The sequence below is a fragment of the Rhincodon typus genome, unplaced genomic scaffold, assembly GCF_021869965.1.
Source record: "Rhincodon typus isolate 14 unplaced genomic scaffold, sRhiTyp1.1 hic_rhity00001926, whole genome shotgun sequence".
NCBI classification, from domain to species: Eukaryota; Metazoa; Chordata; class Chondrichthyes; order Orectolobiformes; family Rhincodontidae; genus Rhincodon; species Rhincodon typus.
The window spans coordinates 1-16,158 of NW_025967564.1; the positions used below are offsets into that span (position 1 = coordinate 1).

Below are 16,158 nucleotides of genomic sequence, written 5' to 3' on the forward strand. Positions count from 1 at the left end.
TGAAACATCTCCCTCCACAGATACTGTTTGACCTTCTTAGTATTTCCAGCATTTGGTGATTTTATTTCAATATTTAAGATCACCGTAAAGTTTCACCATGATAAGTCATTTTAAAAAGTATCTAAAAACAAATCCGCAAATATTATTTGACCTACAAGCATTCAAATGGAATAACACTTATTTTGCTTTCTGGTGAACACATGTCAAGTAATGACAAAAGGATTTAGTCCTGTTTCAAATAGAAAAGCTAGCTTTACATAACTGTCACTTTTTAAAGCATTTGTCCAAATTTAGGGATAACCAATGCATATAATTATCCTGAATTATCCACAAATGTCAATGACACAAACTATTTTCCTCACTAAGATAGAGACGAAAGCCAGTTGTTCACGGGATGCAGGCAGGATCTTACATTTACTAATGCATCAGCTTACACAAAAAAATTCGCTCAAGTGCAAATCAGATGACAATTTTTTAAATTGCAGCTTGTCAAGTAATTGTATGCTGAGGCACCATTGGGTATTTGTACTTGATTCATTCATTAATAATTCTGGGGCTTCTGAACGTTCACAACCCTGCTTTTTGACATGCCTTCAGTTTAGCTTTTGATAATTAGCACTTGAAACTAAATTGGCCATATACAAACTTCACACTGAAATATTCAAAGCTTACACCCTTGGAGTTTCAGCTATTTTAGCTACTCGTAGATTAATCCAATTTTTGGTTCAGTCTATGTATTATTAGTAATAGCCTTTTCTGCTTGCACATTCATAATTGGAAATAAATTATTATTTGTGGCTGAACGTAGCAGGCTGATGATGTAATATCTATCGACTTTCAACAATAGAATCACATGTTGAACATTATTAATTTGCAGTTTCATTATATCATAGTCGAGAGATTAATGATTAGTCCTGTGATAGGATATGAAGGGTGCAGATTTCAGTTCAGAAGAATCTCAACTTGCTCATAGAAACTCCTTTTTTGCTAGGTGTGCAAGTAATTAGGAAACTCTTGAGAAAATGTTAACTCAAAAGAACTAACTTAAAAGTATGAAAAGTAACCCCCAAATATGTCGATATAAGTCAGGGTTAAGGTAGTTATTAAACTATGTACCTGTGATTTCCATGAGCTGATCACAAAACGGTTGTCAAACACAAAAACATATACTTTGAAACAATAGGACTATGTTACAATATAACATACTAGTCTTCTAAAATAAGTATTTACAAAAAAGTATAGATTTACAGCTCATTTTTCTACTCATTATGCAATAAAACGTTTTCCAAATATGATATCTGCAGATATGTTCAACTCCGTGGAAGTAAAAGCAACCCAAATTTAAGACTTGAAGAAACTTATCAGTGTCCATAATATTCAGTTACCTAATACTCTATTGGATTAACTAATTTCAATAGCTATCAAATCAGAATGTTTATCTTTTCACTAAATAAATTAATGAAAAGTGTCAAATACTATTCCTACTATGTAAACAGAAAAATCAAGAATGAGGTCCGACCTTTGCAAACAACCAACAGTTTGATCAGCTCATGGTTTAATCATCCCAGGGCTTTTAAAAAAAAAAAAAAATCACCCCTTAAAATTCCATTTAATTCCTAGGGATTAATTATCCCAGTACATTTTAGGAATATGAGGTAGGTAACATTATTTTTGTTGTCATACCTCCCCATAGTTGGTGTGCCCAGTCTCTTTGGCATGGTCCCTAGCCTCTACCTGACCCACCAGCCCCTTTTGGCAGATGACACATCGCAAGGTGAATTTATTGAGATCAGTAAATTGTCGTTTCCTTCTTGCTTCATCTGCCAACTCCAGGGCTTGGGCAAGCACAACATCATCTGCAGTAGAGAAGATGGTTTGTGGGGGTGTTTCAGGATCTTCAAACCGACGTTCTAATGGGTCATAATGGATTCCATCGTAAATCAGGAGGACACGTTTTGTGTAACCTACGTCCTCTCCAAACCTGTCTACTCGTACAGTTTGTGTGTCCACAACACAAATCTCACACTGGTAAAACTTGGATAAGAGAGAGATTTCAATGGCTCCTCCCCAAGTGTCATTTTGTTGAATCCAGTTGCAGTAATCCCAATTAGATTTTCCTAGTACAGCTTCAGTGTAGGAATCAGGATCACTTGCTACAATCTGCGCTATCAAGCTTCGCATTTCTGGAGCACAGGATGGTTCACAAACACCTCCTTCTACCACATAGTTGATGCTTGTGAAGAGACACGAATTATCTGCAGGCACAACATGCCGGATCAGCTGTGGGAAAGTATCTTTATCCGAACTTTTAGCAAAAAATTTTGACACCGAGGCTTTAATTTTCAAAGTATCGCTTTCTTCTTCCACAATCAAAGTATCACCTGCAAAAAAGTATAGTGATATGTTTAATGCAATCTTACTTTGGTTCTGTCAGCAAATTATTAAAAGGTGACATAATAATCAGCTTAGTACGTAACAATTTACAGAAAATTTAAAAATACACAATGTCGTCCAATGTGAGATTTTAAATAAAATTTTGTCACTCATTTTTGGACAAGAATTTAAAAAATGTGCATTATAAAGGTTTTTCATAACCAAAAGGTATCTCAAAGCGTTTTATAACTAAGAAATAGTCTTTTCAAATACAGTCACTGTTGTCATGTGAAAATTGGGATATTTAGCTTTGTTCACACAGCTCAATTCATCTTACAGTTACATATAAACTCAATATTTACAGGCATTACTGGTTTATCGTGCTTCTAAGGTCACACACTGCCCAATAAACATTTCTATTACGCTTAAATATAGCATGAAAGAATAAAGCCATTTCTAGTGTGCAGAAAAGCTTTTTAGGGACCTGCACACTCGCTTTGATTGAAACTGTCAGAAAAGAACTACATAGTCTGAACAACGAGCCTTTATGCAAACTCACCCGTACATCCTTGCAGGCTTAGAGAGACATGTCACTAGTTGGACACTGTATAATCACTCTGCATCAAAAACTGGCTATCCACCCAACCGAGCTAACCCCAATCATATCCCTCTAATGAGAGAGCAGCCTTACGGTCTGGTAGGATTATAGTGACTTTGTTGTACAATGTTCCTAGCTGTCTAGAAAAACACTGCATTAAGTCTTAATGCAAGCCTTGTAATATATCAAAGGTGTCCATCCATGTCTGCTTTATCCCTCTCACTTTTATCCAGTACAGGATATTGCTTCACATGCAACCTATTACAATTTATCACACTAATCAAATGCTACAAAAATAAGACCAATAACATTTTCCCCATCAACTTCACCTACAGTCTCCACAGCAACCCAAATAAATAATTACTGAGAGAGAGAGATGAATGGTATCAAACAACTTGCCTATACTTATGTACATCATGACTCTGGCTGACTGATCCCAACCAGAAGAGTTTGCCTTGTCTCCTACCTATTCCTTCCATGCAGGCACTCGGCCTATATCCCAAACACAGTTGCTAAACAGAAAGTCAGGTTTTAACCCAAGTAGATATTCATATATGAATTTAAATCAGTTGTCTAACAGCAATTACCAGAGTTATTATTTGCACAAGTTTGTGCTGCTACATTTTGGAAAATTAAGAATTATTCGATGTTTGTGCACAATTTTCTTTCTTATTTGCTTATGGATGGACTTGAGGTTGAGTTTCTTTGGTTGCTCAATTATTTTGATTTTACTATTGCAAAAAAGAGTGTTTGGCCTGGTTAAGGAGCAACACACACCTTGATTGAGCCCATTTAAAAAAATTATGAAAACTAATCAATCAAGTAATGCTTAGTTATGTAGATCTTGTGCAGTTAATGCTTTCAAATTACTGGTAATGATTTCCTCCAAAGAATCAGTAAATAAATGTATTCCTCAGAATGATACTGTTGTATACAAACTAAAGTCTCAAGGTTGATCCCTGGCCTAAGCTGAGACTATCAGTCCTTTTGGGATTGCTACAATTGTGACTGCATGAGGTAGGACAAGATAGAAAAGGGACAAGTAGGGACTCTTGTGGCACAATGGTTGTGTCCCTACTTCTGGACCAGGAGGCCCAGGTTCAAATCCCACCTGTTCCACAGGTGTGCGAAAACATCTCTGAACAGGTTGATTAGAAAATAAAAAACTGACAAGTTATCCTTGATTTCCACGACAGAATTTGCCACTAGAAATGCATGTCTATCAAAATGATGAAGCACATTTATTATGCCCTTCAGTTTTCACCTCCTGAATTCGCAGACAATGATGATGTATCACTTGGGAAAGAATCAGCTGCCACCAGCAACTACAAAATCACATGACAGCTTGTTTCAGTGTCATTAGAAAAGGGATGTGGGGGTATGAGCTGAAAGTGGGGGAAGACAGGCCAGAATTCGCCACTCCACATATTTCTAGAATTTGTGATTATATATAATTAAGCATGGAATTTTTATTGAGGATAATCATCAACAGCAATAATACACAGCAATAAAAAATTAAAATCACTACTTACTTAGTGGACAACTGACTGAAATTTATCCTTTCATTGTGAAATATCATGCAACAGTAAGAAACAGATACAAAAACATCCAAAATTCTGGAAAATACAATTTTATGTTACGTTTTTGGATCAGTAACTAGTAAACATAGCCTTTCTGGAGATTGCAGGTTGTGTTCTGTACCTGTAAAGAAAAAAAATTGCACTATGATAGAAAATTTCTCAGAAGAACTAAAACTACTTGGGGTTGTTTGTTACTCACTAGAATTCAGTGCAATAGTAGACATTCATGTAATAAAAGTTTTGCTTTTTTTCCCAGTGGCATCAAATGGAAAATATTGGATTTCCCAAACTGTTGGATTATTAAGTAGAAAATAACTGCAAAGAGTTGTAAGGATGGCTTTCAACATCAAAGTGCAAGGGCAATATGATGATATCATATGACCTTGGTATTATTTATATTTAGGATAAGTTTTCAGATCATTCTTTATAGTCTTGTATTTTCCAGGCAGTGGAAGCTGCAATTCTAACCTATGGACAGCAAGCTTGACCAGTTGAACCATGATTTATAACTGTGATATTAATTTTTTCCAGTGATTACTTTGAATGAAATATTGTGTGGTCTTATTTTTCTGTAGGATGGTATGACCAAAATAGACAAAAACACAATCTTTGATATGAAAGAGCAAGCCAGCTCCAGAGCAGAAAACAAGACTGACTAGCAATACAGGCAGTTCCTGGGTTGTGAGTCAATTTGTACACAAATCAAAACACAATACAGGATGATATAAAATAGCAATTTGCACATACAGGAAACATTCGTATGTTAAGTTTTTAAAATTACATCCCTGTATAGGATCATGGTCATAAGTCGGATGCTCATAAATCGGAGATCCCTTGTAATGATCAATTTCTGCTTACATAAGCTTTGTACAGACAATACAGCTTCACAAAAATTGCCATATCAACATGAGGTTATTCAATTATACTTTCCTTACCAATAAACATTTAGAATTATGACTGCATACATCTCATTTTCAGATTAGTGAACCTTCATGTTGGATTTGTAGCAGCTTACACAATTGCATTAGGTTTTATATAAGGAGTAGTATGAAGCTGTTGGTCTGTTCAATCTGCATACATTTAATACAGTTTACTGCAATGTAATCACAATACAGCAAAAGTGATAAGAAAAAGCTAAGGAAGAAAATTGTGCATATTGTTTTCAAACAGGACATGTCAATTTTATCTGAATTTGAGAGCTGAATTAGGATAATTCTTACTCACTAGTTAATACTTTATGAAATGTCTCCCTGATCCTTAACAATCTAGTGCAAATCCAGTTTATCAATATTTAAGCAGTCAAACCTGGTCTCTCAGTAGTTGAATGTCCCAAATAAAGAGACCCAAATGTGAAAGCAGACAAAGGAATTTAGAATCTCATTTCATAAACATTACAAGTGCTGTTACATTTTGAACTAAAAGTAACCAGTTTCAGAATTACGTCTAAAAATCTTATTTATAGGTTCAAGTAGTATAATATCTTCCGAATTTTTCAAAAAACTGCCATTTTGATTGACATCATAACAATAGCAGGTATAAAAAATTCAGGTTAATTACTTTAAGCAATATCGGTTTTTCAATCTTCCTCTGTATACTTTGTCTTCAATAGACTTACCAGATTTGATAGGACAATCTTTGAGAGGCAGTTCTCCATTACGAAGATCTAGACTGGATGGAGGAAATCCCACCATAATTTTTTGCAGTGCACTTGGAATTCCAGTTAGTTCTTCCACTTTATCTTTTAACTCTTGGACATTAGATACTGAAGTCAGCCCTTGCATCAAATGAGTTCCATTCTTTGCTTTACATCGTAAACGTAGCATGATACTCTAGAATGGGCAAGGTGAATAGATGACAATGTGCAATGAGATATCCATCTTATATCATCATTCACCTATATGTTCCAGAAGATCTGATCTATCGTTTCATCACATGCACATTTATACCATAAAAATTAGGTACTAGAGAATTTTCTTGTAGTTATTAAAATATATCACTTAAATGACCACAGTAGTTCTCAAAGGAAATAACCCACTCACCAGAATTTGATATTATTGTAAACAATCAAACTTTGCTTCTCTTTTTCAAATAAACAAAAGCGCAAATCACTGGGTAAATGTACAACATTTATGTTCAACGTACAAGTGAAAAGTTCCTCTGCATTTAACAATTATTTTTGACAGCCTACCGTAAAGTTCAGAGAGGACGACGAGCAGTGGTCAAATATTACTAGTTCCAGAAGCTTACTTTAACTTGGTTTTAGCCTTGGCTTCTCCTATCTGTCACCTGCACGATGCTCCTTGGTCAGGTTATCTAAAAGCAGGCTGTTAATTTTCACAGGTACACTGACAACTCCCAAATTCTACCTCACCATCACTTCTACAACTAAATTTATCATACCTCTTAAGTAATATTGGTTATAAATAAGCAGAAATTTCCTTCAATTAAATATTTGGAAGACTGATGTCATTGAAGCGAGGACTGAAAACAACCTCTGTTTTTTAGCTACTGACTCCCAGTGCCTCCTAAACAATTGCAAAATTAATCAGACTATGACAATCTTGATGTCATATTTAATGGATGAGCTTCTGGCTATAGACCTGTACCACCAAGACAGCCTACAGAAACATAGAAAATAGGAAGAGTAGGCCATCAAGCCATTCTGCCATTCAACATGATCATGGTTGATCCTATATCTCAACACCATACTCCTGCTCTCTCCCCATACCTCTCCCTTCTAGAAATCTATTTCTTTCTTAAAAACATTCAGTGTCTTCACCTTCATACCTTCTGTGGAAGAAATTTCTCATTGCAGTCCAAAATGCACTACTGCATATCATGACAACATGATGCCTTCTTCTGGCCATCATCCCTCTTCCCAACCCAACAAAATCTGTTCACGAGAAACCTACCGTTTCAGGATTCAGGCTGGTGAACCCTTTGCTGAACTCCTATCGCAAGTACGTCTTTTCTTAGATAAGGAGGCCAGGGGGTGGGGAAGGGGAGGGATGGGTGTCGTGGTAGGTGGAGAAAGAGCATCCCACCCACACTCAGAGTCGTGTGGACTTGTTGGGCCGAACAGCCTGTTTTGTTTCTGTAGGGATTCTATTCTAAAACTTCAGTAGCTTTGTCAAACAAAAATCTTCCTTTCGTAAATCTATGTTGACTCTGAATAACACCATTTATACTTTTTAAGTGTCCTGTTATTACATCCTTTATAATATGCCAACATTTTTCTATTACTGATGTTATACTAACCAATGTGTAAATCCCAGTTTTCTCCTTTCATCCTTTTTTAAACAGTGGGGTCACATTGACGATGGAAGAAAAATGTAATTGCTGACATTTAAAACATCGGACTGCATACCTTTTCTATAGTTTATAAGCTATGTCACAGAAAGAGAAAATTTGGCACATCATGTCTGCATTGCCCATTCTAATCCCACTTTCCAGCTCCTGGTCCATAGCCTTGGAAATTAAGTCTTTGCAGGTACACATCCAAGTTCCTTAAAAGAGTTGAATGCTTCTATCTCAACTACTAAACCAGTTTCGGATCCTTGTACCAATCACTTTAAAACTGTATCTCCCAGCAACTGATCTCTGTGGGGAAATTGGTCTTCCCTGTCCACTCTTAGCTAAAGCCCTTCATTATTTGTACACCTTAATTAAATTATCCCTCACACTCCTTGGTTCTAAGGGAAGACAACTCCAGACTATCCTATCTTTCCACAGAGCTGCAGTTTTCAATCCCTGGCAACATTCTTTCCAAAGTCACCCTGTATTTTCTCAAGAACAATTATATTCATTCTTTAATATTGTGACAAGAAGTGAACACAGAACTCAAACCTATGGCCTAACTGGTGTCTTAGATATTTCCAGCATTACATTCTGTTTTTGTATTCAATAACTCATCCAAAAAAGAAGACATCTCATACCTTACCAGGTCTCTCAATTCCCCTACTTCTCTCAGTACCCTCCTGCTTACTGTGTATTCCCTTCCTTTGTTTGCCGTCCCCCAACACATAACCTCACACTTCTCCACAATGAATTCCAGTTGCCAGTTTTCTGCCAACTCAAATTTGGTCGATACGGACCAGTTTGGGCCAAAGAGCCAGTGTCCTTGCTGTATGACTTTACGATGATGACTGTAAATGAACCATCATAAGGCCCAACGGAGTAGCCCTCTGGAAATCAAACCTTGCTATTCCCAGACTAGTCACAAACATTGGCGATTTTAAAAAGTATGCAAAATTCACCAACGTACCCACCTTTCTGAAATAGGGAAAGAGAAAGAACGGACCAAGTTTCAGTACTTAACAAGAACTACTATTCATTACACATAAATGGATTTTAGCTAAGGGTAAACAGCTAGGAACTGTTGGCCTGTAATCTACTAGTTACAACTCAAGTCCAGTTATAAATTCCCCCTTACAACACACAAACAGACATAGACGGAAAAAAAAGACAGATGCTCATGGTGGGGGGGTGGGGAGGGTAAAACTGGGAAAGCAGTTCAGTACTGCCTATTCATAGATCTGCAGTGATAGTCCTTATGCTGATTAGGATACTGTTATTTGCTCCTCCTTCTCTGGATACTTTCAATAGTTTGCACGAGATAGAAGGTGACTGGTTCACACTTAGAAAAGGTCTCTGACATTTTAATTCAAAAATCACAGCATACTGCAACTGAAGGAAATACAAATACAGGTAGTTCTGCTATAATGCGTGTTTCATTAAAGCAAATTGGCTGTAATGGGATTGATGAATAAGGGGCACTGTTTGGATAACACGAACTTTCTGCTGTACAGCTATAGCGATTTTCTACAGTGTGAGGTTACACAAGAATGCAACTATCGCATTATAGGAGGTATTTTGTTAGGTTTTTTTTTTAAACAGGCTTAAAGTGGGCTTTACTGCAGTGACCAGAGAGCGAGAGCACCTAAACTAATCAAGTTCTGTTGCCTTCTCACTATCCTGTTCACAGCCCCAAGCTGTTCAGATATCTCAGAGCTATTCACGTAGCTGTTGGCAGGCAAAAGGCCTTTCTCATCAATTACTGGTCACTTGGCCACAGACCAGTCAGCGACTTGTGTTCAAGTGAATCTCAATTTGTATATACCCCTTGACTCCAGCTCATCGGCAAACTACACTTCAACAACAGCTTGAATATGAAGCTGTGTAAACAGCACTTATGAATGTCAGGTCACTAGCTTTCAAAGCTGCGGTACTCCTTCAGTAGTGTTTCCGTTTTAAAAACAATTATTTTTCCACTTCAGACTACAATAGAAAAAGTACTGAAAAATAAGGTTGTTGACTTGTTCGCCTAGCAGGCTTGTTTCTGTAAAGACGTTTCATCACCATGCTAGGTAATGTCATCAGTGAGGCCTCCAATGAATCAATGTTGTTCTACTCCGTTTGGAATTTATACTGTCTGGTCCGTTATGGTGAGTAGTGTCATTTCCGATTTGTATATGGTGTCCAATTCTATGCATTTGTCAACTGCATCACTGGTTGAGAACAACGCCTCTAGGAATTCCTGTGCGTGTCTATCTTTGGCTTGGGCTATAGTTACGTTGTCCCAGTAAAACTGATGGCCTTCATTGTCCAAGTGTACTGAAATTAAGGAAAGTTTGTCGTGTCATTTTGCTGCTAGCATGAACATCGACTAGCAAATAAATTTACTTTAAAATTCTTTTTATACCATTTTTGATATTCTGCAGCTGTCAGTAACTAGAAGAGTTATAGGCTGATGGTTCATAATTATTTACCTTTAGCTAGAATCCATTTCACTATCAACTATATGGCCACTGATGTTTCTTGCAAATTTCCTAATCCATTTCCCAATCAAGGGGGCAAATCTAGGATAGTCATAAGAATAGCTTCTACAAGTCCCTCATCTAATTATTTCATTATTTTTCTAACTTTCCTTATATTGACCATGTTATCCTCATCCTGTGAAGATGAATAAAAATATAAGTAATATCAGCACCTGTCTTTAAAGGGCCTCCATTAAACCTACCCACCCTTTCTCTGTGACTTGAACCCAGGCCTTCTGGACCAGAGAGAAGGGCATTACCATTTTACCACAACAGCTCTCTAGATATTTTTAAATTAACCGTATTCAGACATGTTATGACATACCTCTGCTGGAGCTGGGATTTGAAACAGGCTAACCAACTGCAAAGATTTTTAAAAAACCTGATCTATCAAGCAAGTTTCATTCTGTCCAGTATTTTCAGCTGGGATCATAAAAGTGTCGAACAAAAGTGCAATTTAGTGGCATTTCCTATTTAATCAACAGAAGGTGTAATAACAATCTTCACAATCTCCTGGCATGTGACCCAGGAAATTAGAATAGGGTGGGAAAGAGGAAAAACACATTAAAAATTAAGAGAAACCTATCCTGCAGGAGAGATGCAGAAGAAATTTAAAAACAAAATTTCTCCGTAGTTTTCCCTCACACTATTGTTGCAACCTCACAGGTTTCAGTCACGATCCTAAAGGATGCAAAGTCTGCTCAATTAATTAGGGTTAATTAATGAATTTTCACATATTTCATGATACAAGAATAAATACTGCAATAGCTAAAAAGTAACAATTCTACAAGAAATTCTCCACAGTACAATACCACGTTACATGCTAAAGCCAAACAACTTGTATAGTAAATCAAAACTCCATACAGGCCTGGGTTAGAATTGACTAAATGCAAGGCTTTAAGTACCCTTTGCATTTTACCCTGAAAAAAAGCTGAATAAATTCACCTTCAAACTAGAAAACATGAACAGCTGTAGCACTCTTCCAAGTCAGAAGTTTGGGTATTTAAGTCTTATCGACAAACCAAAACAAAATCTAATCATTTTAAGTATGGAGGAACTAATTTTTTTGTTGCGTGTGCGACCCTCATGCTCCACACTAAACTGTGGCCCTGTTACTTGCTCAGGAGGACATACCAAGAATTTGTGTCACTGTTTTCATTAGATGCAGGGAAGTTATCTCTAGTATTATAGCCAGCACTTAACCCTCAACATCGCTAATATATATTCTGATCTTATTGCTGCCTGTGGGACCTTATTGTGCACAAACTGGTTGCCACGTTTCCTACTTTACAACAGGAATACAGCATCAAATACTTTAGAATGTCCCAAGGTAGCAAAAGGCACACTATATATTTATTTAGCTGCAAAAATAATTCAAATATTACAGTGCTGTTACATCACTTAGCTGCTTTATACAACAAAGATGCTTGAGTAACTTGCCAAACAAACACTCATCATGGGTGACTCTATACATGAGCATAGTAGAGTTTCAAACAGAGGGAAAAAAAACAGTATTTTCAACACGCTTAAAATAATATTTTCAAAAAGTAAATAATTTACAATCAAGTACAAATTTCAGATAAACTTCACAGAACAATATAATTTTAAATCTCACTTCTGATACATATTCAGGTTGCACCTGAACCTTGCAAGGAGTCAATTATTCAATCATCTCAGTTTAGTTTATTCCAATCATGATTGGTAGGTGTTATGCATCAGCCATGTTTATCACTCTTGCTTGTTACGATGCAGTTTGGAAACTGCCCTCATTCTCAAGCCCCACTTCTCTAGGGTTGTCACAAAAGTTAATGATTTAACCAAAGCATGAAAGTCCCTGATTTACATGTCTGGTGGAATCAGGCTAACAGAAAACACTTCAAAAGCATGACTCTTTATTTGAAATAAGCAAATTCATCCTAAGTGAACAGCAAAGAACTATCAAAGATATTGCTCTACTAGTTAAGAATGTAAAACCTCAAGACAAACATACATAAAAACGATTTTTATGGGTGGAGGGAAAAAACCTGGAAAACACGTTCAACAACAATGAGTCCAGAGATTTCCTTGAGATGTTCCTTTTGCTTGCCAAGACTCTGCTTTTTGGCCTCCTTTCTCCTTGTCAGGAAGTGCAGGGCAATGGTGGACTAAGTACAAAGCAAGTTTAAAGCAATTTTTTCTTTCTTCAGGCAATTTATATTGCTGGGAGCACGAGACCACCTGCCCATCCAGCACTCACATAGCAGCTCAATTAAATGTTCACTCCCACAAGCTGTTCAGTTGCCCAGGAACAAATCCGTCGGTTATCATCAGATTGATGACCTTTAGCATCCGTAACTGGTCACAATTCCACAAAACAGATAGCTTTTGCTAGCCACACTGCACTTTGCACACAGATCCAAGTGCCATGTCATCTACGCCTTCCCTCATTGCTTGAGCAAAGTAGCAGTGTACAAAAGACAATGAGCTTCAGGAACATGTTTTTAAAAACTGCAGCAATTTCTTTTACAATCTTTCAGTTTTAAAACAGTGCTTTTTTTCTATTTTAGTTCACTACCAAATATACAGAAAATAAAACGGCTCTTTACATGCTTTGATTCAATGGTTGGCTGTTTATTCCCAGCATTCCTGCTCCACCATATTATTCATAAGCTTTTAAAGCTGCTGCATTAAAAGCTGGAATAAAAAAGATAGCCTAGTGGTGACATGTAACCACTGTCAATTGTCATAAAAATCCATCTTTTTTAGGGAAGGAAATTTGCCATCTTTACCTGGTTAGCCTACATGTGACTCCAGATCTACAGTAATATGGTTGACTCTAACTGCCCTCTGGGCAATTAAGGATGAGCAATAAATGTTGCCCTATCCAGCATTGCCCACATCCCATGAACAAATACGTAAAAGAAGTTATTGTTGGAGGTGTATTGTAAAGCATATGCTAATCTTTCCATGAAAACCATATTCTCCTTTAATTATTTTTCTCCTCAACATACCTCCCAGAATTCCAGTTAACATGTAGATTATTTATCATATACAGTCATAGATAAAGTCAGAGCTTTATTGCATCAAAACAGGCTCTTTGTCCCAAGTCAGTCATCAAGCACCTATCGACTCCCATTTCGGTTTCGAAACCCGTATCCTTAAATGTTAAGACATTTCAAATGTTCAACTAAATACTTAAATATTTGAGTTGCTGCCTCTACTAACCTTTCATGCAGCTAGTTTCAGATATCTTTATCCTCTGGATGAAAAACAAAATTCCTCAAATCCCCTCTCAACCTCTAGCCCATAACCTAAAATCTATGACTGTAGCTATTGACTAATATACTGAAGTGTTTCTCCCTGGCAGCTAAAGCTTGTCAAATGATTATCTTGGCCATGACCCTACTGCTTCTTCACAAATAGATCCCTAAATACTCCATTGCTACTATATTCCTCAATCCTTCATCCACTCAAGTTAGCATTGGCAAAACACCACCCTCATCACATCATCATGCCTGATCTAGGACCAAATTACATACCACATCAGCCCTTCAACACTTTACTTTGGAGCTCAGGAACACCTACACAATGCATAATTCTGCCAATTTGCTTGGTGTGCAGGGATACAGATGAATCTTATCTACACAAATGCATCATATGGTTCTTAGCTTGATTTCTTGGTGCTCACTCACTTTTTGCATACTTGGAGGCTGACATCCTATGCATGCTTCACGTTGTTTTCGTAACACATTAACTTGTGGAGTACTGGGGAGAAAGAAGGGGAGGCAGAAATAAACAGAGAGGGGAGGTGGGCTGGGGTTTGGGCAGGAGAGATGGGGATGCAGATAGGGGTTTATTGTGATTGGTCCGTGGGAAGGGTGTAGCATATAGGTGAGTAGGAAGATGGTCTGGTCAGGTCAGGTCAGGTCAGGTCAGGGAGGTGAAGAGGAGGGGGAGGGCTGGACATGGGATGAGGCTGAGGGTGGACGGATTTTGAAGCTGAAGTCAATGCTGAGGCTATTGGGCTGTAAGCTTCCCCCTTCCCCCAGACCCCACATCCCTCCCTCTATCTATTTCTGGGCTCCCCTCCTCCTCTCCAGTCCTGAAGAAGGGTTTCAGCCCAAAACATTGACTTTCCTGCTCCTCTGAAGCTGTTGGACCTGCTGTTATTCTAGCCTCACATCTATAGACTCTGGCTTCCAGCATCTGCAGTCCTTGTTGTCTCCAACTTGTGAAGTACCACAGTGATCAGAGCTACGGCCACTAACGTATATTAATGATTTGGATGAGGAAAGTCAATGTATTTTCGCCAAGTTTGCAGATGACATAAAAATAGGTGGAAAGTCAAGTGGTGGGGTAATACAGAATCTGCAGAGGTCAGTCAGACTAAGTGAGTGGACAAAAACTTGGGAGACGGAATAAATTGTGTAAAAAATGTGAGTATATGCACTTTGATAGGAAGAATAGAGGAGCTGAATATTATTTAAATAGGGAAAGACTACAGAAAGCTAGACCATGTGAGGGGCGGTGACGGCCTGGTGGTATTATTGCTGGACTGTTAACCCAGAGATCCAGATAATGTTCTGGGGATCTGGGTTCAAAACCTGCCACAGATTTTTGAATTTGAATTCATTAAAAAAAAATCTGGAATTAAAAATCTAATGACGACCATGAATTCATCATCGATTGTTGGAAAAACACAGCTGGTTTACTAATGTCCTTTAGGGAACGAAACTGCTGTTCTTACCTGGTCTGGTTTACATGTGACTCCAGACCCACAGCAATGTGGTTGACTCTCAACTGCTCTCTGGGCAATTAGGGATGGGCAATAAATGCTGCCTAAGTCAGCGATGCCCTCATGCCGTGATTGAATAAAGAAAAAAAAATATTTGGGAGTCCTCATGCATAAATCACAAAAAGGCTAGCCTACAATTTCAGCAAATAACAGGGAAGACAAATGGATTGCAAAATAAAGGTTGGCCTTTATTTCAAAGGGAATAGAGTATAAAAGTAAGAAGGTCTTGCAACTATACTAGGCACTAGTCAGACCACACCTGGAGTACTTTGGATAGCTTTGGTCCCCTTATACTGGCATTGGAGGCAGTCCAGAGAAGATACAGTCGGCTGATTCTATGTATGGAGGGACCATCTTAGATTGAGCCTGTACTAATTTGAGATTAGAAGGTGAGAGGTAACCTTACTGAAACATACAAAGTTTTTAGGAGGCTTGACAAGGTAGATGCAGAGAGTTTGTTTCCCTTGTGGGAGAGCCTAAAAACAAAGGCATTTAAGACAAAGATAAGGAGGGATTTTGTCATGCAGATGCTAATGAATCTGTGGAATGCTTTACCTCCCAATGATGGAGAGGCTGGGATGTGAAGTATATTCAAGGCTGAGTTAAACAGATTTCTAAAAAAAAAATCAGTGAGGGAATCAAGTTACGGAGAAAAGAGCAGGGGAAGTAGAGCTGAGGACGATCAGATCAGTCATAATTTCATTGAATGGCAGAGCAGACCCGACAGATTATATGTCTACTTTTTCCCCAAATCTAAGCTCCTTATAATTTTGAGCACCTCAATTGCATTCCCTCTCAGCCTTCTCTGCTCGAAGAAAAGCAACCCCAACCTATCTAGTCTTTCTTCATAGCTGAAACACTTCAGCCAGGAACATGCTGGTGAAGAGATAGTAGGAACTGCAGATGCTGGAGAATCTGAGATAACAAGGTGTAGAGCTGGATGAACACAGCAGGCCAAGCAGCATCAGAGGAGCAGGAAAGCTGACGTTTCGGGCCTAGACCCTTCTTCAGAAAATC

At 37.8% G+C, this 16,158-nt stretch overlaps 1 protein-coding gene across 1 annotated transcript in view; it reads right to left on the reverse strand.

The window, feature by feature from the left end:
- Window positions 1–23: 23 nt before the first annotated feature.
- Window positions 24–16,158, reverse strand: part of yod1 (YOD1 deubiquitinase) — an 18,698-nt gene continuing 2,563 nt past the window's right edge. Inside the window, exons 2-3 of the mRNA XM_020527082.2 lie at window positions 6,167–6,380; window positions 24–2,381 (exon numbers count right to left, since the gene is read on the reverse strand). Coding sequence (XP_020382671.1) covers window positions 1,678–2,381; window positions 6,167–6,374 — 912 coding nt within the window. The 5' untranslated portion in view covers window positions 6,375–6,380 and the 3' untranslated portion in view covers window positions 24–1,677. The remainder of the gene's footprint in view (window positions 2,382–6,166; window positions 6,381–16,158) is intronic.